Consider the following 23165-nt stretch of genomic DNA (forward strand, 5'->3'; position numbering starts at 1 on the left):
AAAACAATCAATTCCATCATCTAGATAATTAAAATCTAATGTGAAAAATAGAAAACCCAACACCAACCCCTGCAGAACACAACTAGTCACCGAAAGCCAAACAAGACAGGGCCCCCTTTATTCCCACTCTTTGCCTTCTGCCAGTCAGCCAATCGTCCATCTATGGTCGTATCTTTCCTGCAACACACTGGGCTCTTCTCTTGTTTAGCAGCTTCACATACAGCACCTTGCCAAAGGCCTTCTGAAAATTCAAATAAACAACATCCATTGACTCTCCTTTGTGCATCCTGCCTGTTATTAGCTCAAAGAATTCCAAGGTTTATCAGGCAAGATTTCCCGTTAAGGAAACCATGTTGACTTTGGTTTATTTTCTCGTGTGCCTCCAAGTACACCGAAATCTCATCCATAATAATGGACTGTAACATTTTCCCAACCACTAAAGTCATGTTAATTGGCCTCTATTTTCTTTCTTTTACCTCCTCCCCCAGTATAATGCACTGACAGCTTCACAAAGGGAAATGGTGGGTGAGAGAGGGAGACAGAGGAGGGTAATGGGGTGGCAACAGTGGCATGTGACAGAAAAAAACGTTGTGCTGCCCAAACTGCATATTGGCCTCATTAGCCAATCATAACTCATAAAATCTGAGTGGAAGGGAGTCATTCTTAATCCGGAGCGTATGCCCATGAACATGTGCAAATCTGTTCTCATGACCTTAATTAATATTGGATAACTATTGGCAATTCTAAACTCAAATAATATTCATCAAACTAATTAATAGCTGTTTATCCTCTATCAGACAGACACAACAGGGAGATGTGTCAGTGATGACACCCACAATGCATTTATGCCATACTCTCAGAATATAATTTGTGAGAGGGAAAATTATAAAACACGTTCCACTAGAAAGTCTTTTTGTCACGCCTTTACCTGTTTCATTCATTTTATCTAAAACCTGACTGTGTCTCCTCTCATAGAAATGGCACCATTCCATAAGCTTGACTTTAATCCTTGGTGCATAGACTCATGTACAGTACTTTAGATTGTTGAGGTCCAAGTGGACGAAGTAAGGCTGGACTGGCCGAAGAGGTCCTCTCGTGCAATCAACGTCACTCACATCAATGTAGAATGAAAATGCTGATTTAGCAGCATTGGTAAGATTCAGGTTATGTGCTTTCAGAGGCATCTGTCATCTTGCAGGGAAGACCTCCATTATCTGTCATGGGTCCAACATCCTATCGCCTGCTGTACCTTCTTAATTAACTTCTTGCATCCACACCACTCCTGAAGCATGCATAAATACACCTCTAACATTCTATCCTTTGAAGTTATTTATCTCAACTCATAGGTTGGCCCTTTTCTTGCCTGCTGGTCCTCCCTCCCTGTTTCACAGTCTGTCTCACACAGTTTTGCATGTCCTCTTGTGCTCAAGACCTTCCTATTGAAGTTGACACCTTCAGTTTCATCCAATTCAATCTCAGTGTCAGACCCTCACATAGTGCCTCTTTTATAAGCATTCCCTGGCTGGGAAGAATTTGTAAGTTTCAGTCCTAATGAAGGACCTCGGCCTGAAATGTTGACTGTTTACTCCATTCCATAGATGTTGCCTGGCCTGCTGAGTTCCTCCTGCATTTTGTGTGTTTTGGTTTGGATTTCCAGCATCTGCAGATTTTCTCATGTTTGTAAGTTTTAAGATCTCACTTTTAATGATTTTTTAATGCAAACGTGTCCAAAATATTGTTTATTGTATTCCTCAGAATAATGACTGGGTAGAATTATAGAAGAAGAAGAAAGCCCTTAACTCCAAATGGAGTCATAGGGATGCCGTCATGACAGCGTTTTTTTTAAGCAGGCTTTCTTATTTTTACAAAGCTGAGTTACTAGCTCGACGCTCAACCCAGCATGGATGGTAAGCGTCCAAGGGAGCCGCTGGATTCGAACTTGGATGCCTTTGCTCCGAAGTCCGGCGCTGATGCCACTACACCACCAGCCAGCCCAATTAATAAAGGCAGGAAGTATAATTGGTATTTAATAGCTTCTTCAAAGTAGTGTTACAATAACAATTCTAATGTCATATATGCTGGAAAAAATATTTTTGCGGAGCTCACACACTGGACCTAAATGTTGATGAAAGGTTTTATTCTATGTTTATTTTTCCACTCAATGTCACCCTATAATATGAGCTAATACAAACTGCTTATCCTGGAACATCAATTGAGAAAAGATGCTGGTTTCAGTGACTACACATCTTTTTACCTGATTGAAGATACAAAAGAGCATTTAGTTATAGAAATTCAAAACTCTTTCATAAAGAGCAATGGATGCTGGGAATCTTTTTAATATTACACCATGGACTGGGAAAAGATGAGCACATGGAAAAATTAATCAAATTCCAAATTAATACATTGGGAAGAAAGGATTCATTTTTAGCGGATAAGATGGTGCCAGAGAAGATAAATTGGTACAAAGAATGTTCACAGGGGTAGAAGTTCAATGGGAAATATTTTGAAAGGTGACCAAAGACCAGGGGCAAAAGTTTTAACTCAGTACGTAAAAATCTAGTCAATAATGACATGCCACTGTTGAGGGAAATCCTGAAATGAGAGGAATAGATGCATAGATCATAAAGGAGAAGGGTCAATAAATGATGATAAAAATGTTAGAACATTTAGGGAAGCAATAGAGAATTTTAGAATGTGATCATCAATTGATATAAACATGAAGAGTGCAATATTCTTTGCTCAGAAAACGAGTAGTGTGTGCAATTGCACCACATCATGATGCATCTGAATTGTATGAATATTGCCTGGGGGAATGTGCACAAGGACATGATGAGAAATCATTACAGAAATGTGTTCACAGAGTAAGATGAAGAAAAGAGAGAAGATTTTTGTGGAGCCTAAACATTAATGTAGACAGTTGAGCTAAATGGCCTCTTTATGTTCAATAAAGTCAACTGTTGTTTCTTGAAGTCCAAAAGGAATCACTGCGCGATTCCTATTTTAGGTAACATATTTTTTCCTCCCTCTTTTACGGATCGCGCTTTTCAAATCTGGAAGACTAAGGGTATTTTACGGTTTTCGGATTTATTTTTAGATGGTTCCCTTATGTCTTTTGAACAATTATCTAATAAATATAATTTATCAAGAATACATTTTTTTAGATATTTACAAGTTAGAAATTTCCTAAGTACTATACTTTCTTCCTTTCCAATGCTTCCTCCTACATATATCTTAGATTCGATAATTAACCTCAATCCATGTCAGAAAGGTGCATCGGCTATGATTTATAATATTATTATGAAACTTAGGAAAGCTCCATTTGATAAGATTAGGGTAGATTGAGAACAGGAATTGGGGCTTACCATTTCTGTGGATGATTGGGGGCAGATTTTACAATTAGTTAATACTTCCTCTATTTGTGCTAAACATTCCCTAATTCAATTTAAAGTGGTTCATAGAGCACATATGTCCAAAGATAAGTTAGCGCGTTTTTACTCGCATATTAATCCTTTTTGTGATAGATGTTCGGGGCAGATAGCCTCTTTAACTCATATGTTTTGGTCTTGTCCTACTTTGGAAACTTTTTGGAGAGATATTTTTAATATTATTTCTAAGGTATTAAATATAGATATCTCTCCTCACCCTATTACTGCTATCTTTGGACTACCCAAAATTTCTAGTAATCTTTCCCCTTCAGCCCGTAGAATGATTGCATTTCTTACTTTAATGGCGAAAAGATGTATTTTACAACATTGGAAAGAGCTTAATGCTCCAACTACCTTTTTTTGGTTCTCTCAGACGATTTTACGTTTGAATCTGGAGAAAATTAGAAGTAACCTTTATGATTCTTCATTTAAATTTGAGCAGATTTGGGGACCTTTTATTCGATATTTTCATTTAATGTAATATATACCCTTCTTGTTTTTTTTCACTGTTTTTAATGGAGGTCGGGATTGAGGACGTGATTTTAAGTTTAACTCTGTTTGGTTTCAAGTTAGCCCATTGCTTTGCTTTGCTTTTAGTTAGTTGCACGGTGGGTTTTTTTTTGGGGGTTTTTTTTTCTTTTTTTCCATTGATATACATATAAAATTTAGTATACTATTATGTTATCTTGGTTTTTTATGTTTAAATTACATTGTTTGTAGTATTTTTTTTGGTATTGATACCTTCTGGAATTTTATTATATTTTAACATTGTATTAATGTTTATATGGTTTACCTTTTTGTATACTTATTCAATAAAAAGATTTAAAAAGAAAAAAAAAGGAAAAAAAAAGAAAGAAAGACAAAAGGAATCACTGCTTCTGGAAGCACAAAGCCTGCCCCTGGATTTACTTGATAACACATGCTCAATGTACTTCATTGAGAGTGATAGCTTTTAAAGCATCACACCAAAAGGCGGAGGAGCTGGGCAGGTCAGGTAGCGGCCGTAGAGGTAAATAGACAGTCAATGTTTCAGGGCAAGACCCTTCACCAGGACTGGAAAGTGGCAAAATGGCCAATATAAAAAGGTGGGGAAAGAGATGGAGTAGGTGACAACTGGATCCAAATAATAGGGGGTGATAGGCAGATGAGGAAGTGGGGGGATTGGGTAGGGAGAGTGGAAATGATTGAAGAAACTGGGAGGTGATTGGAAGTGACAAACGGCAAAAGAAGATAGTACCTGACAGGAGAGAATGGTGGACCACAGCATAAAGGGATGGAGGTGAGGAAGAATGATGGGCAGACTGAGAGAATGAGAGAAGGGAGCCAGGATAAAAAGAACAGGACTGAGGGGAGTGGTTTCCAGAAGTTAAAGAAATTGATGTTCATGTCATCCAGAGAAACACACAAAAAAACTCAAGGATCCCGCAACAGCTCACAAAATGCAGGGGGAATGGTTTTTAAAGCCAATTAAGACTGTATGTGGGAACTTACCAGACTCTTCATTTGTGTAGAATGAAATATCGAACCTATTTCAGCCACTACCAGATGCTCAGTGGTGCTAGACTCATTGGCTTTTAAAGATTAGGCTAAGGGGTCCAGTACGTCAGTAAGTGAAATTGACTTGAGTAAGTTTATAAACTAAACAAAGGAAGGGTGATACTGCTGAATAATTCTAGTAGACGTCAGTACACATCTTGTGCTCACTAAAAAATCAGGATGAAACAAGGTTCTCAGTCTGACGTGAGGAATATGACTTAAACTGACATGATATGACTAAAGTTAACTTTCTTCTGGACTAGGAAAAAAATTACCCAAGGCATCCAATGTGGTATCTATGGAATTTATTGTACAGCAAACAATGGCAATAGGGCACCTGCTGAAAAAGTGCACAACCAAGATTCACTAAGAAAATCAGCCATGACAGAACCAGGCTGTGGGACGTTTTACATTTGGGAACATACCGTATTTGGCGATGGGGCTGGGCTATCAGGAAGACTCCTTTAGAGCACACCATTCCTTTTTCTTCCCCATTAAAATTTGCAGGAAACAACAGGCTAAGTGGAAATGCCATCCGATGAGGTGGCATGGTAGTGTAGTGGTTTGCACAACAGTTTACAGCACCAGTGATCTGGGTTCAATCCCCAAAATTTATGTGCAATGGTGTGGGTGCCCTGGTTTCCTCTCACTCTCCAAAGACGTACCAGTTGGTAGGTTAGTTGGTCCTTGTAAACTGTCCTATGATTAGGCTAGGATTAAATTGGGGGATTGCTGGGCAGCATGGCTCAAATGGCCAGAAGGGCCTATACCATGCTGTAAATCAAGCATGTGTGTCCTTGAGCAAGGCACTTAACCACACGTTGCTCTGCGGCGACACCGATGCCAAGCTGTATGGGTCCTAATGCCCTTCCCTTGGACAACATCGGTGGCCTGGAGAGGGGAGACTTGCAGCATGGGCAACTGCTGGTCTTTCATACAACCTTGCCCAGGTCTGCGCCCTGGAAACTTTCCAAGACGCAAATCCATGGTCTGACGAGACTAGCAGATGCTTATTAAATCAATAAATAGATAAATTCATTAATATATAGGCCTTATAGTATTTCCCACCAGGTATTACCTAATGTAAAATAATTGATGAAGTCACATTATAATAACAAGAAAGTTTGCTAAGTTCAAAGAGCATTGTCTTACTACCTATGAGCTTTATGGTAAGTTTGCTATCAGGTTGATGAACATTCTTTCAAACCCACAAAGAGAAACATCTCAATACAATAATGCGAATGACTGCATCTCATCTGGTGAATGCACTAACACCAGGCAGTTATAGTGAAACAGGGTTGCCAAGAGGAAATTATAACCGACAGTGATTACAAATATTCTTGATGATTTTCAGTGGCAAAAGAAATGGCTGAAGAGTTGCTACTGGATCCTGTTGTCATTATTTCAAACCTCACGTCATCTCTTTCCAGACTTACAGATATCATCTGTTTCAATTTTGTGCTTCAAAAGGATTTTTTACTTATGTGTCAGCATTGCAATGTCAATTTATCATCAGGCTACTGTTAGAATTTGTGGAGGGGAAATGGTTCTGGAAAATATTATTCGCAGGGATTGTTGTAATTCAACGAAGCAAAATCCGCACTTTATCAAAAATGATCAAGTATAACAGGTATATACAGCTGGTGAGATTAAGGTTAGACAAAGGCACTGAATTTCTCAAGCATAGTACAGAATTTTGAATAAGCAGTTACCTCTGTTGTGCTCAGTATTCACCTCTTAGCCAAAATTCGAAACAGATGATCCAATCACTATCATATCACAAGTTCAGGGATCTTGCCATGCACAAACGTACTCACATGTCTTTACACTGTTCCCCACTGTTCCATGTAAAATGCTTTAGAATATCTGGAAGTTGTGATAGGTACTATGTAAATGCAATTTCCAAGTCTCTCCTTCCCCAATTCTACTTGCTTTTAATTCTCCAGTAAATAAATTGACATTTTTTTGTGAGAAAACATTGAATGAGGCAGGCTAATCCAGACTAAAAGATGACCATTCACATTTCAGAAATGTATATATATTTCTGCTGGGTACAGTCAGTTTCCCACAGGAGGACAAAATGGGAAAACTTTAGCTCATCTGTTTGTTCTGGTGATTTATAGGAACATTACGGTTCCTGTGGAATTATTCCCCAGTGCCCTGGTCAAATTCCTCCTTCAATCAGTACCTAGAAGCAGACAAATTTAATCTATTTGCTGTTTGTGCTTGAATCATTGACATTACTGAACAGTCACAGTCTAAATCTTTGTGTATGATATTTGGAAATCTGACAGAGAAAAGTAAGCAATGTATTTTCTAGAAAATTGTAAATCCATTTTCCATCTCATCAGTCATCACAGCAACCCAACCAGTTCAGAATTACTGCGAGAGTTTCCATGGAGTGTATTTTCTCATTGCAAATACACAATGGAAGAAAAAGTATTTCCTGAACAAAATCAATAGGAAGAGGGTTCAAAGAACGTTCATGAAAATGCTTCCGGGTTTGAACGACCTATCGTGTGAAGAGTTTTTGGTGGCACTGGGCTTGTATTCACTGGAATTCAGAAGAATGAGGGGTGACCTAATTGAAATCTATCAAATCGTGGAAGGCCTTGATAGAGTGGAGGTGGAGAGGATGGATCTATGGTGGAGAGTCTAAGACCAGAAAACACAGCTTCGAAATAGAGGGGCATCCTTTGAAAATGAAAATGAGGAGGAATTTCTTTACCCAGAGAGTCGTGAATCAGTGGAATTTGATGCCACAAGCAGCTGTGGAGACCAAGCCAGCCTGTGTGTATTTTAAGGCAGAGGTCGATGGATTCTTGTTTGGTCAGGGCATGAAGAGATATGTGAAGAAGGCAGAAGATTGGGGCTGAGGGGAAAATTGGATCAGCCATGTTGAAACAGTGGAGCATGCTTGATGGGCCAAATGGCCCGATTCTGCTCTTACATCTCATGATATCCCACTGTATAAGTCAACACTTATTTTCTGGTTGTTTTAATTATGGATGGGAAACAAGCTCAGGCTATTAGAGGAGGACTGAGGAATGTGATAAAGGAGAATGGATAGGTACAGTAAAGGAGGGCCAACAGTTAGAAAATGAAGACAAGATGGTGAGACCTATAAAGAGGGGTGTAGTAAGAGGACAAAGGGAGGCAGCAAGGTGTTTCCTTCCTGGTAGTTCCCGTGTATCCTTAATTGTAAAAAAAATCTACCAATCTCCTACTCTAGGGCAGCATGGTAGAGTAGTGGTTATAACAATGCTTTACAGTACTAGCAGCATGAGTTCTATTCCTGCCGCTACCCGTAAGGAGTTTGTACGTGCTCCTCCTGACTGCATGGGTTTCCTCCGGGTGCTCTGGTTTCCTCCCACAGTCCAAAGATGTACTGGTTGGTAGATTAATCGGTCTTTGTAAATTGGCCCGTGATTAGGCTAGGGTTAAATAGGGGGTTGCTGGGCGGTGCAGCTCGAAGGTCCTATTGCGTGCTGTATCTCAATGAATAAATAAATAAGCATAATAAACCAGCCCATGATGCTGGGCAGAGAAACCGATTGGAGGTGTGAAAGAGGAAGGGGTGGGCATTGTTACAAGCAATAATAAGACACATTGCAAAGAAGAGTTTAGCATTGACAGAGACACATTTAACTGTGACATAAGTTGGGAAAGGCAGTGGCTGTCATGAAAGAGAATACAGTTTTATTTGGTCACTTATCCATTGTCTCTACTTCCTGCTCCCATTTGACTTCCTACTCGGTCTGTAGCCATTTTTAATATTAACCCAAGTAGCATTCAGAAAACCGCTACTTAGGTATAATTAGAATTGGAAATTTTGGTCCTGTTTGCTATCACTGCTTTTTAAGTGATTGTACCTTTTAATTTTTCACACGGAGATCCATGTGTGATAAGCTAATGGTAATTCCAAACTCTTCACTTTGCTGAAATGCCACCTAAACAGAATCACGGCCAACTGAACGTGATATGGTAAAATTGTCACTTTTTTCCATTAAAGGACTAGAAGTAGACAGCATTATTTTATCTTTTGTTTGGTGTTACAATCAATGTTTGATACCAGACAAGAAATCATAGTGCTTCCAGATTTATAAAAGGAGCATTTGAAAGCCCAATAATCAGAACTGACTGCAGACATTTGTTGGTCTTTTCTACTTTTTGCATCATTCCACTTTCCAGATACAGATAAACCTCCCTCATCATTACTTGATGCATAATGTAACTCAAGCCCTATGAACGATTTGAAGTGAACATTAGGATTGGCTCAGTTTCAAGCACACAGGCCAACACAATTTTAACTACACAATTTCACCAAGAGTAGACAGGAAATTTAACATCTAATTGTTGTTTTTAAAAGTAGACAGTAATTTATAAAATTACTTCAAAATCACAGGGGGCGGATTCATCCTGGATCGAACACATCATCCACAAGCACGCCCCTGCACCTCCCCTGTGGCTACACACTTTGACACACTGTGGGATGAAATGAATTGCATCCCTCACTGCAATTATTGTCCCATGAAGCAAAATGAGCCAGAAGCACTGATAAAGCCTCAGATGCCAGATCCTAAGCCTCTGTCCTTCTCCATCCACCCAGTCTCCATATTTTCCCAGAATTGTCTTCTGTACTAAAGGCTCTTGTTGCAAATTACCTTGATGATCAATGGCTCAATGGTTTAATTTAATATCAGAGAATGTATACAGTATACAACATGAAATTCTTACTCTTCGCAGACATCCACAAAAAAAAACCCAGAGATGAATGACAGAAAAACGTTTGAACCCAAAAGCCCGCACTATCCCCTCCCATGCACAAGCAGCAACAAAGCATCTATGGACTCCTCGCCCCTTTCTCATGGAACCCCCCCTTTCTCCACCCACCTGCCTCCACAAAAGTATCAGCCCCTCCTTCCCACCATCCGCCATACAAGCAACAGCAAAGCCCCCAACAAGACCATGATTTAGATTCCATCAAAAAAAAAATTGGAAACACTTAAACACAGCTCAGATATACGTAAATACCAAGGCAAAAGTTATTATTAAAATATGATTAAAACAGATGAAATCATGTAAATTAATTAAAATATAATGATACAACAAAATGAAGTGAAACAAAGAAAACAGTCATCTGCTATCACCACTTGAGGTTAATGACACAATTCAAATAATAGTGGGTGTGCCAACTTTTTTAGTCTTTCCTGGAATAAAGTTAAAGGACCAGATGCAAAGGGAGAGAGATAATTTCCTGCAGAACACCTCTGTCTTCTTCAATGCAATACCCAAGCGCAGAAGTCATTCAAGCTGATACATGAATGTCACCCATGGCAACTCTGGGGAACCATTGGCAGAAGGCAGCCTAAAGAATTACTATTGGTTTATTATTGTCAGATGTACCAAGATATAGTGAAAAAACTTGTCCTACGTACTATTTATACAGATCAAATCATTACACAGCATGTTGAGCTAGAATAAAGTGTAACAATAACAATACAGAATAAAATGCAAAAGTAACCGAAAAAGTGTATTGCAAATAAAAGATAAAGTGCAATATCACAACAAGGTAGACATGAGGCCACAAGATCACCTTATCATACATGAAGTCCATTCAAGACTGGGATAATGGTGGGAAAGAAGCTGTCCTTGAGCCTGGCAGTATGTGTTTTCAGGCTTTCGTATCTTCTGCCCGATGAGAGAGAAGAGAGAATATCGGGGTGGGTGGAGTCTTTGATTATGTTGATTGCTTTACTGAGGCAGTGAGGAAAGATACCAGCCAGCTCTGAGACTATTATCCTTTTCCTAACAACTCTCTTCCTTACTGAGAGTGTTTATCAGATGCCATTTTCACACAGTCTGGACTTCATTCAGCCATTTCTTAGGTGCAAGTAATTGTAGATAAGTTTTTGCAAACCAGGATTCTTACTAATAAACTCCAATACATTTAGATTTAACTCTATTCCTAATTAATATTCACACACTGGACTTGTCTCCTGTTCTTATCTTCCACACATCTGAAATTCCAGCAGCTTTCTTTGGATAGTCACAAGGAACAGAAATCAAGCTGATTTTCTCTCCCTAACCTTCCAAATCAAGATGACAGGTTGGAAAAGCAGTCAATAAGGGTTAAGACAGGCAAAAAGAAAACTTATGCTGTACTTTCAAGGGTCACTGGTTAGGAATGAAGTGTCTAATTCTGACTTCTGTGAAGATGAAGGGTTTAAAAGACATAGGGAGAATGTAGAGGATATTCAGTAAAGATATGGGGCATTAGTAGTGTTGTAGAGAGCCTAGAGAAGCAAGAACCATTTTTTTTATGGAACAGAGAAGGTGAATATGAGACATAACAGAGGCATTCCAAGACATTACAGGTTTTAAAAAAGAATAACTAAGGAGAAATTTGCACCTCTGGAAAGGCAATGCCACTCAAAGTAATCCTCAGAATAGTTAAAAGTGCAATAGATGTAGATTTTCTATGCAGTGACATACCCCAGCTTGAGTTGGATTGCCTGAAAGGACAGTAGGAACAGATTCATTGGCAATCATTGAAAGGGGAAAGAGCTTCAGAACTACAGAAAATTCGATGATACTTCCAAAGCATTATCATGTGATTAATAGGCTGAATAATTTCCTGTACTTTAAAATTCACACATTTTACATGGTATTAATGGATTTAATTGAGTTAATTACATAACTGTATAAAAAGAGCTTTAGCGCTTTCCCTGTGTATATGACAAATAAACTCTTCTCGGACTTCCAGCCTGGTACAGGCACTGATTTTAACCGATGTTTCGATGACAAAGTCTGCCGTCTATGAATGCAGAACAGTGTATATCAGCCAATTGGGATGCACAGTGAAGCCCATGTCAAGGAGCACAGGAGGTGTATCCATTTGGGTTACCTGGAGAAATTGTCAGAAGCAGAACACTGCATTTGCAATGGCCATTGGATTGACTTCGATGGCACAAAGCTACTGCGCTGCGCCAATGGATTTTGGGAACGCCTGGTGAAGGAAGCCATAAGATAAAACTAGAGGAAAGGAACTTTAACGGAGTCGAAGGTCTTGTTCTAAGTAAGAGCTGGAATTTGATTGTAAACAAGGGGGAAGAGTGGAGACCTGATTGGATGAAGACTATGATTTGAATTCATACGACTGATTGCTTTTTAAAAATTATTTCTTTTGAAACTCACATTCTGTGGACAAAATATCTCACACAATTCTTACCTTTACAACAGAAATTTAAAGAGATATATAAAACTATAAATTGAATTAAAAATTTAAATGTGCTCTCTTTCAATAGAAAAAAATGTATAAAGACCTGGATAAATTGTTAGGATTCCTCATAAATCGCCAATAACTTGGTCAACTGATTTTCGACTTTTCGGGATTTTACTGTTGAAATAACATATGTGCTGTTCCTTTTCAAGAACAGTCAAACAAAAATTTTTGAAGGAGGTAAATACATTTCAACATTCTTTGTGAGAGGGGTTTTGATTAGTTATTCGAATAGAGCTGAAATTCTCGGCAATTATGGAAATGGGAGACCATAGATGTTGTGAATTAAAGATGCTTGGTCCCACGGCAGGTAACACTCCTGCCTTCTGGTATCACCTATGTAAATAACCGGCTTTAATTCCTCCAAAGTAATTCACATAATCAGAGAATTATTACATCATGGAAGGAACAATCTGGTCCATCAAATCTATGATGGTTTCTAAAAGAGCAATCTTAGTTTATGCATTCCTTCTGGCTTTCCCACTAACCCTGCAAATTATTCTCTCTTAAATGTCTGCACAATTCTCTTTTGAATGTTTTATTGGCTGTGTGTCCAACTGCCCTAAAGGCAATGACGTCAGGATCAGAATTACACTCCTCATAAAAGGAGTCTCATCCTTTTGTAATTTTTGTCCCACTTTCAAATATGTTCCCCCGATCCCTGACATATCAGTAACGAGGAGAGCCTCCCTCTGATCACCCTATGTAAACCAGCCATGATCTCCTCTCAACCATCCTTTTCCAGATGGCATTACCTAGTTTCTCAAATCTAAAGCTACAACTAAAATCTCCCATCCCTGGAAGCATTCTACTAATTTTTTTCTTCATTCCCTCTAGGATCGTTATGTTCGTCCAAAAGCAAGGTGAGAAGAATTGAATGCAATACTCTAGTGGTAACCTAATGTGTTTTGTACTAACTCAATATGATTTCCTTGCTTTATGCCTTTATTTATGAATCCCAGGACCCTATATGCTTTACCAACCATTCTCAAAATAGCCTGCCACTTTCAAAGATTTATGCATACCTACACTCTCTTTCCCATTAGAACTGTGTCATTTAGACTGTATTGGTTTAACATACCCTTTCCGCCAAAGCATATCAGTTAACACTTTTCTATATTAAACTTCATCATCTACTTCTTTGCACAGCCCACCAGTCTATGTTCTCCTATATTCGCTACTTAAGATCTCACTTTCAAAATCTGTGGCATCTGCAAATTTGGCTGCTCCATGTTTAAGACATACGTCAAAACAAATCCGGGAAAAACATAGATCCCTAGGTCTGTCTACAATCCTCTTGAATGGAAACAAACATTTACTATCCTTGTGTGCTTTAAGGCAATTTCCTTTTCATGTTGCTACTGCCACTTGGATTTTGTGGATTTTAACTCCGTTAGCCAGTTTTTTTCTTTTGTGTGGGACTTCATCAAACATCTGGTTTTCAAAGCTTGCAGAGAGATTTGGGCCAGATAGAAGAGTGGGCTGAAAGTTGGCAGATGGGGTTCAATGCTGATAAGTGTGAGGTGCTACATTTTGGTAGGACTAATCAAAATAGGACATACATGGTAAATGGTAGGGCATTGAAGAATGCTGTAGAACAGAGGGATCTAGGAATAATGGTGCATAGTTCCCTGAAGGTGGAATCTCATGTGGATAGGGTGGTGAAGAAAGCTTTTGGTATCCTGGCCTTTATAAATCAGAGCATTGAGTGTAGGAGTTGGGATGTAATGTTAAAATTGTACAAGGCATTGGTGAGGCCAAATTTGGAGTACTGTGCACAGTTCTGGTCACCGAATTATAGGAAAGATGTCAACAAAATAGAGAGAGTACAGAGGAGATTTACTAGAATGTTACCTGGGTTTCAGCACCTAAGTTACAGAGAAAGGTTGAACAAGTTAGATCTTCATTCTTTGGAGCGTAGAAGGTTGAGGGGGGACTTGATAGAGGTATTTAAAATTATGAGGGGGATAGATAGAGTTGATGTGGATAGGCTTTTTCCATTGAGAGTAGGGGAGATTCAAACAAGAGGACATGAGTTGAGAGTTAGGGGGCAAAAGTTTAGGGGTAACAAAAGAGGGAACTTCTTTACTCAGAGAGTGGTAGCTGTGTGGAATGAGCTTCCAGTAGAAGTGGTAGAGGTAGGTTCAATTTTGTCATTTAAAAAAAAATTGGATAGGTATATGGACAGGAAAGGAATGGAGGGTTATGGGCTGAGTGGAGGTAGATGGGACTAGGTGAAAGTAAGCATTCGGCACTGGCTAGAAGGGCCGAGATGGCCTGTTTCCGTGCTGTAATTGTTATATGGCTATCTCTGAAATTCAAGCACGCAGACAATTTTATCACATTACATTCATCAACCCCCTTAGCACAGCAGAAATTACACTTTTGGTTGGTGGGACATGAATTACCTTGGATAAATTTAAGCTGGTTCGCCTATCTCAGTTTAAACTTTTCCAAGTGTCAATTAATCCTTCCCATGATTATTGTTTTGAAGAACTTCTCCAACAGCCAAGGATAAACTGGCTGGTTCATGTTACTTGATTTGTTTTAACCTCTCCTTTTGAAAAAAAAGTTTTAGGTTTTCCATTTTACAGTCTTCTGCCACTTCTTCTACAGGATTGGAAGTTGATGGCCAATTTTCTTATATATTTGCCTCATACATCATGAAGACCCTAGATAGGCTGGTCCTGGTGCACATCCAACCCCTGGTCAGATTAACCCTCAATCCCTTGCAGTTTGCCTGTCAGGAGTACATTGGAGGGTCATCTATCTGCTGAATAATGCCTACTCCCATTTGGATAAACAGGACAGCACCGTGAGGATCATGTTTTTTGATTTCACAAGTGCCTTCAATACCATATAGCCCTCATTGCTAGGGGGAAAACTCTGTTCAATAAAGTTTGGCACTTCCATTGTCTCCTGGATAATGGATGACCTGACTGGCAGACCACAGTTTGTGCAACTTCAGAGCTGTGTGTCAGATATGGCTAGAAGCAGTACTGAGGCACCACAGGAGACTGATTTGGCTCCCTTCCTGTTTACCCTGTATACTTCGGAATTTAGATACAACAATGAGTCGTGTCATCTGCAAAATTTCTCTGATGACTCAGCAATATTTGGGTGTATAAAGGGTGGATGGGAGGATGAGTACAGGGCCCTGGGGGAGGATTTTGTCAAATGGTGCAAGCTGAAATCATCTGCAGCTCAACATCAGTAAGACAAAGGAGATGGTGATGGGCTTTAGGAAGATTAAACCTGCATTGCTCCCTGTTACTATTGATGGTGAGGATGTGGATGTGGTGAGGACCTGGAAGTACCTGGGGGTGCACCTGGATGGCACACTTGAGAGGAGCACCTACACAGAACCTGTGTACAAGAAGGGCTAGAGGTGCCTCTAATTCCTGAGGAGACTGAGGTCCTTTGGAGTATGCAGGCCTCTCCTTCACATGTTCTACCAGTCTGTTGTTACCAGTACAATCTTCTGGGGAAATGGCAACAACACAGGTGATGCCAACAGGCTAAATAAACTGATTAAAAAGGCTGGCTCTATTATAGGAGTCAAACTGGACACACTGGAGGCTGTGATAGAACAAATGACCCTATGGAAAATCCTGGCAATTCTGGACAACGTTTCTCACCCTCTGCATGCCACTTTGGTTGAACAGAGTAGCACTTTTAGTAATAGACTAAGGTCTAGTAACTGCTCTGTTCCAAAGAGCGCTATATGAGGTTGTTAGCCTCGGCCATTAGGCTCTATAGTGAGCCAACCTATAACCGGGGAAGTGATGACCTCCTCCTGTTTGACTGTTTGAGGTAACTTATTTTTTAATTCTTGCTTACTTCTCTTCCAATATTTGTATATCTGTGCGCTTGTAATGTTACTGTGACACTGTAATTTCCTTTGGGACCAATAAGGTATCTATCTATCCATCTGTTCCGTGTGTTTGACTCTGCAGTGCCAAATGGCTTTTCTGGAAGAATAGCTGAATGAGTTAGAACGATTTGACTTGCTGATGGAACTTTCATCACCAATGGATCAACTTATTCTCTCAGCCTCCCTAAATGAACGTACTTCAAGGTTTATCATTGCCAGCATAACAATTAGCAAGTCTTTAATGTGATTGTCTCATTCAAGAGCCAGCCATACCCAAGGATCATAAACAAGTTAAAGACAACAATCTGGAGAGATGATTCACATGACATTTAATGCAAAGATTCTTTTCTGTTACTATGTAGCTGCCTAAACGACTCTTCATCCCATCTGTTTTGGCGGTCTGAAAACAATGCTTCCTTTCATTTCATTACACATCATTAGGGGAATCTATTTGGACTATGTGGTGAGAAAACCAGAAAGTGGATAGAAACAAAAAAAAAGAAAATTATACTGATCTGCGCCACAGCAAATTGATCAGCAGCTAAACCTCCATTTATGATGCTGAAAGAATGTGTTTTTGATGAATAGGAACAAGAGGGCAAACCCAATAACACGTTAAAATACTGTCACTAGCCTTCTCTTGATATAAGAGTATTTTGCAGAGTACATTACTGTGCTTCAGAGTGAAGAGGTTTCCCAGGGTGCCCTCAATCCTCGATGCGATTGTTCAGTGGTCTAATGAACAGAGTTAAAGGGCACAGAGAATTCACTCTTGAAATGGTTTTGTTTCAAACTATGGCAGAGAAAAGAACTTAAATGATCTGAGGTAGCTCAGAAAATTTTAGTGAAATAATTCATGGGAATCAGATATATGAGACCTGCTTCTGAATGACAGTCTTTGGATAGCTGGACAGAGATGACCAAGTATGTTCCCTAAAGAATAAAATTCTGACTCACTGATACATAAATAGTAAATGGTCTCCAGGTGGGTGCTTAACCTCACAATCTACAAGCGTTTGTACCTCGTTACAGCCTTATTAACTTCCTACACCCCACTTCTTCCATCACTGTAACACTTCATTCTGCACTTTGTTGTTATTTTTCCTTGTAGTGCCTTAATGATCTGCCGTGGTGGCATATACAAAACAAAGTTTTTCACTGTGTCTTGGTACATGTGACAGTAATAAGCCAATTTACCATTGGGCAGAAAATACAAAAGCTTCAGAACATATCACACCAGGCTCAAGAGCAGCTTTTATCATGCCGGAAGCTTCAACAGACCTCTTACACAGTACAGTTGAACTCCTGATCTTTCAAGTCTGCCTTGTCATTGGCCTTGCAGCTTATTTGTCCACCTGCACTACACTTTTGCTGAAACTGTAACTTTATATTCTACATTCTGTTGTTTTTTGGTACAGAATGATCTGTCTCAATAGCATGAAAACAGTAATGTTCCACTTATCTCAGTATATGTGACAATAATAAATCAATTCCAATTCCAATTACGTATCTCCACTCACAATATTAATAACTCTTACCCACTTTAATTGAGTACATTTCTCACTAGGTTACACACAAGAAATTCACAATAGAAGACATGAGAAGGCTTTAAACCGCATACCTGGCTGGACAGGGTTCTGTACCACAGACACGAACCATATGAGGAGGTCGCTTGAAGTTGTCACACAGACTCTCATCCACACTTTCTTGTGTTTGTTTATTACGACATACAACTATAGTTTCCTGCTCCCCTGTTGTTGAGAATAAACAAAGAAATAACAAAAGAGTCATGAATATCTAAGAAGTAGAATACATTAACTGACTGATACTCAGTACTATGTTAAATGTGATACAAAGAACTTTGAGGGAACATGGGAACTTTTAAGAGAATGGAAACGATTCTGGCGACCCTGTTTATTACATAATGCAATGTGAAAGGCACATTTGTGCATACATTCTTAATGACTTGTACACTAAAGTATGACTTTGATGCCTCAAATGTCAGAGAAATTAGATTAAATACACTCCAGTATTGCACAGCACATTATGATAATTAGGGCTCCCTTCACTTGGTACAACCCCTTACCAATGCCATTTAACCTTCCAGAATTTCTTTGGGATGCATGAACAAACTAGAGCACCCAGAGAAAGCCCCACATGTTCACTGAGAGAATATGAAACCACACAGAAAGAAGCTAAGGTTGGTAGTGAATTCATGTCATACATGTCCTGTGCTTAGGAATCTGGTATGACTTCCACAGTTAGCCTCAATAAATCAAAGCAAAGTCTGTCCTTAAACACCTTCTAATGATCTTTCATAGAATTACATCGATGTAGAGATCAGGGAGAAGAATGAGGCTGTACTGTAGTAGTTCTTATGTCATTAATTTTTGCCAATTCTTCCATTAAAGTGTGATGGGTATTCACTTCCTAGGTCAGTGGGCCTCTTGTTCATGTTTGCTAATTTCAGCTTTCTAAACACAGCAGCTGCCACTTGTAAGATCCCAGTTCAAAGTACAAAGTAAATTTATTATCAAAGTGCATATATGCCACCATTTACAACCCTGAAATTCATTTCCATGTGGGCATAATCAATAAATTCAATTACCATAATAGAATCAATGAAAGGCAGCACCAACAGGGCAAGCAGTTTGCAAAAGACAACAAATTGTGCAAATACAAAAAAAAAAGAAAAAATAATAAATAAGCAATAAATATTGAGAACATGAGGTGAAGAGTCTTTGCAAGTGAGTCCAGAGGTTGTGGGAACAGTTTAGTGATGGGGCAAGTGAAGTTGAGTGAAATTATTCCCTCAAGTTCAGAGGTCTGATGGTTGAGGGGTGTGGTGATGTGAGTCCTGAGGCTCCTGTACCTTCATTCTGATGGCAGTAGCGTGAAGAGAGCATTGGGGTCCCTGACAATAAATGCTGCTTTCCTGCGACAATTCTCCATGGACATGTGCTCAATGGTGGGAAGGGTTTTGCCCTTGATGGACTGGGCCATTTCAACTACTTTTTGTAGGATTTTCCGCTGTAAGATCACAGTTGTATGTAAATTTCCAACTGATATGCTTTGTTTTGTTTCTGGTCGTAAACAGGAGTCAGTCTTCAGTTCTAAAAATATAACTGGAAAGCAGTAATCGACTTGAATTTAAAACAAGTATTTTCTATAGAGCAGCTTTTCAGTTGTGAGAAGCAGATGCTATCTCATACCTTCCTGTTTTGTTGTCCAAGGTGCAGTATAACAAAATGGTTTGTTTAATTTGGCTTGATTCAAACAGCCAAGATGACTCTTAAGTTGCTTATTTCAAGGAAGTTTGCAGGCCAGATGGGTAATATCATTTTGCAGATCATAACTGAAGTGTTTATAGTTGTGTATTTTATGTACTCAAGGAAGTTAGTTTTACAGCATTAATTGGTAACTGTGACTCCAAGATGCTTTTAGACAGTTCAGTTAAAAGGGAATCTGATGAAATTTCATATGCCTTTGAAGTCACCCAAGTGATAAAGAGAAAGGATATATATAAATGTAGAGATCAGTTAGGACTTATGAGGAATGGACTAAGAAAAATCAAGAAATGTGGAAGAAATATGGGGTGAACGAGAATCCATTCTTTCAGTTTCATTTTCTGCGACATAGGATTCACTTCTCTGTATTACTGGCATGTCTTTTTAATTTATAGGAATCGTACCAGTGTTTTGGAAGTCCTTTGTGCCTTATCCTTTATCCTTTGGAATTGCTTAAGATAGAAATCCTCTATGAGGTTTAAAGGTGTTTTAAGAATGATCCTTGGATTTAAACTTTTATGAATGAACAAAAATGAACTGTGTTTTAAACCACTTTGTTAGCTGGAAGTATTTTCCCCTTGGTAGGGTGAGGGGACCTACTGCTCAAATAGTGGGTATTGGCAGTTACTCTCACTATGGAGAAAAAGCAGGGAAGAAAACTAATCTTAGAAGATTGAATAGGAACTGTATAATCTCCCTTTAGTGAGGGTACTTGTGGCTATTTACATCCGATAGGGTTTAAGGTCTTTGTTTGAGTTTAGAACGTCACGGTCAACAAATCCAATGCCATCACAAAAGTAAAATTGTACCAGCATCACATGCTATAGCCTCAGGCCAATGAATGGTTGGGGATTTAGCAACTCCCTCAAAGTAACTACACAGGTTGAAAAGGTGATAAAGAAGGTATATAATATTGTTGCCTTCATTAGTTGAGGCACTAAGTTCAAGATTAAGGAAGATATGTTACAACCTGAGGAGATTTACAAAGATGCTGTCTGGATTGGGGAGCATGCCTTATGAGAATAGGTTCAGTGAACTTGGCCTTTTTCTCCTTGGAGTGACAGAGGATGAGAGGTGACCTAACAGAGGTGTGTAAGATGATGAGAGGCATCGATCATGTGGATAGTCAGAGGCTTTTTCCCAGGGCTGAAATGGCTAGCACGAGAGGACATAGTTTTAAGGTGCTTGGAAGTAGGTACAGAGGAGATGTCAGGGGTAAGTTTTTTTATGCAGAGAGTGGTGAGTGCGTGGAATGGGCTGCCGGCGATGGTGGTGGAGGCGGATATGATAGTCTTTTCAGAGACTCCCGGACAGGTATACGAAACTCAGGAAAATAGAGTGCTATGGGTAACCCTAGGTAATTTCTCAGGTAAGGACGTGTTCGGCACAGCTTTGTGGGCCAAAGGGTCTGTATTGTGCTGTAGGTTTTCTATGTTTCTATGTTTTTTTTAATAAAACTCTGGCTAGGCTGCATCTGGAGTATTGTATTCAGTTCTGGTTACCCTATTACAGGAAAGGTGATAAAACTTTGGAGGGGGTGTGGGAGAGATTTACCAGGATGCTCCCTAGCAATGCCCCTTTAATTTATAATGACCAGTGTATGCAAAAATGTTGTGCTGTTCATTTTCCTCCAGTAACAACAACATCTACACACTGAATACATTTTTTTCAATAAAAACAGACTGCAGTTCTAAAATATGCAGACAAATCATAGCAATCTCCACATTGTCAACACTGTCCGTATCAGAAACCGGAAAAGGAAATGCATTTGTGTACAATCGTGAAATATACTTAACATGCCAACAAGGAAGAGGGTGACAACCTTTTATGTGCAGTTTAAATGCCTTTGTGTGCTAGTAGCAAAAGGTGTGTGCATCCACACACATGCACTCCTTGGAGGGGACATTGCTTCCTGGATTAGAGGGTACACACTACATGGAGAGGATGGACAAACTTGGGTTGTTTTCTCTGGAGCAGCAGAAGCTGAATGTAAATTTTACAGAAGTTTACAAGATTATGAGAGACATACATGGTTTAGGAAAGGTTAGATAGGTTAGACATTGGTAGCTTTTTCTGAGGGTCAAAATGTTTAATACAGTTAAGGTGAAATGAGCAAGTTCAAAGAATATATGGAAGTTTCTGTTTTAGACAAAGAGTAATGGTCACCAGAAATGCACTGCCTGGAGTGGCAGTGGAAGCAAATATGATAGAGGTGTTTAAAAGGTTCTTAGGGAGGTATGTAAATGTGCAGTGAATGAGGAATATGGACAGTAAAGACAGAAGGCCTTAGTTTAGTTACTAGTTTAATTAGTAAATTAAATTAGGCATTTATTTGCTAGCATAATTAGTTCGATACCATATCATGGGCCAAAGGACCTGTTCTGTGCTGTACTGTACTGTTCTTTCTTCTAATAAATTTCAATGAAATAAAAGTTTAAAAAAAACCCTGCAGATTCTGCAAACCTGAAACAAAAGCAGAAAATGATGGAAATGCACAGGAGGTCTGCAGAGAGGGAGAATGAAGTTTTTTTGTCATTTTGTGCTTTCAGCCCTTTTCGTTATTGTGACAGGCACTTGAAATGATTAAAGCAATACCTCTCAAACATGAAGCTGAGCATGGGGTGAAACCTTCATATTCCCAGTCAAACTGTTCGTCTATCTTATCGTTGTCATGACTATTGTAGGCCACCTCAGAGTCAAGTGCAGCAGTAACACCGTCACACGGTGCTAGGTAGCACTTTTGCTCGGTGGGTAGTTTATCCTCCTCACATTCCTCATCCGGCAGCTCCTCCTCTGTTTGGGAAAATGAAAGCAGAACACGGCATGTCACTTTTCGCACTTGCTTGCCAGCTCCACATGATGTGCTACACTGTGACCAGGGTTCAGGAATGAACCTGCAAAGATATGAAAAAATAATGACCATTACCACCCAGAGTGAAGATTTTATGTTGCATTTTATAATCAGAATACTCCGTTACCTCATTCAGTAAGAAATGTCAATTAACAATGCTCTTTCAAATACTGCTATTTCGACATCAAATGATCTAGTTATTGCTTATTGTGCCCTGCTCCTTTTCCCAAACCCCACCCTCATCTGTACCTTTGGCAGGTCATGGATTTTGTGGCAGTTTCATCTCCTGCATTTTAACAATTTCTAATGTTTTCCATACACATTGAGTTTCTATGGTAGTCGGTGCTACATCAAATCACGGTTAAGTAATAAGCCTTGGAAAATGGGGATTAAGATTACAGACAGGGAAATAACAGTTCAGTTACAGTTGCAGACATTAAAAAAATTCCAAGTGCTTGTTACTGAGGACTTCATTAAAACCTTTAAATGACATTTTGTGTAACTATTAAGAGCAGTTCTCCAACAGATGATCAGCATGGGAATGTGCTACGTTAGGATGAAAAAATGAAGCTGCCAGTGGCTATTTTATTTCTATGCAATTCAGCCAAAAACATCTGGCATCATGGGCAGTTAAACACAGAAATATGCAAGTGTGGAGTCAAGATAACCTGCCCCACAAAAGCTGCATTGCAAGGGCGACTCGCTGTCTGACAAACCAATCAAATGTCTCTCTGTCTGACATCAAAGTTGCTGTTAAAAGGTACACCTTGCCTATTTCAACCTAAGTATATTTTAATGAAACAATATATATTATTTCATGCTAAGCTGTATCTCTGACATTCAATTATAAACACTTATTCCTTCAGCATTATTTTGCAAAATTTAACATTTCTCCCTGCCTTTGTCCCCT

The 23165-nt window shown here is 39.2% G+C and overlaps 1 protein-coding gene and 1 long non-coding RNA gene across 5 annotated transcripts in view; one reads left to right on the top strand and one right to left on the bottom strand.

Annotated features, from left to right (window-relative positions):
• The window catches only part of adamtsl3 (ADAMTS-like 3), a 760337-nt gene that overhangs the window by 157618 nt on the left and 579554 nt on the right, over positions 1-23165 (bottom strand). For both annotated transcript variants that reach the window (XM_063065855.1, XM_063065856.1), the window contains 2 exons: positions 22000-22298; positions 17739-17868 (listed from right to left, as the gene is read on the bottom strand). In XM_063065855.1, the coding sequence (XP_062921925.1) occupies positions 17739-17868; positions 22000-22298 (429 nt within the window). The remainder of the gene's footprint in view (positions 1-17738; positions 17869-21999; positions 22299-23165) is intronic.
• LOC134355646 (uncharacterized) overlaps positions 1-23165 on the top strand; it is a 114892-nt gene that overhangs the window by 59901 nt on the left and 31826 nt on the right. The window contains exon 3 of one of the 3 annotated variants that reach the window (XR_010020142.1): positions 1599-1680. The exons of 1 other annotated variant lie outside the window; for it this stretch is intronic. This is a non-coding gene — a long non-coding RNA (uncharacterized LOC134355646). Of the gene's footprint in view, positions 1-1598; positions 1681-13080; positions 13107-23165 lie in introns of all 3 variants that reach the window. One more of the 3 variants, XR_010020141.1, reaches the window with a different exon arrangement.

The sequence above is a fragment of the Mobula hypostoma genome, chromosome 13, assembly GCF_963921235.1.
Source record: "Mobula hypostoma chromosome 13, sMobHyp1.1, whole genome shotgun sequence".
Lineage (NCBI taxonomy): Eukaryota > Metazoa > Chordata > Chondrichthyes > Myliobatiformes > Myliobatidae > Mobula > Mobula hypostoma.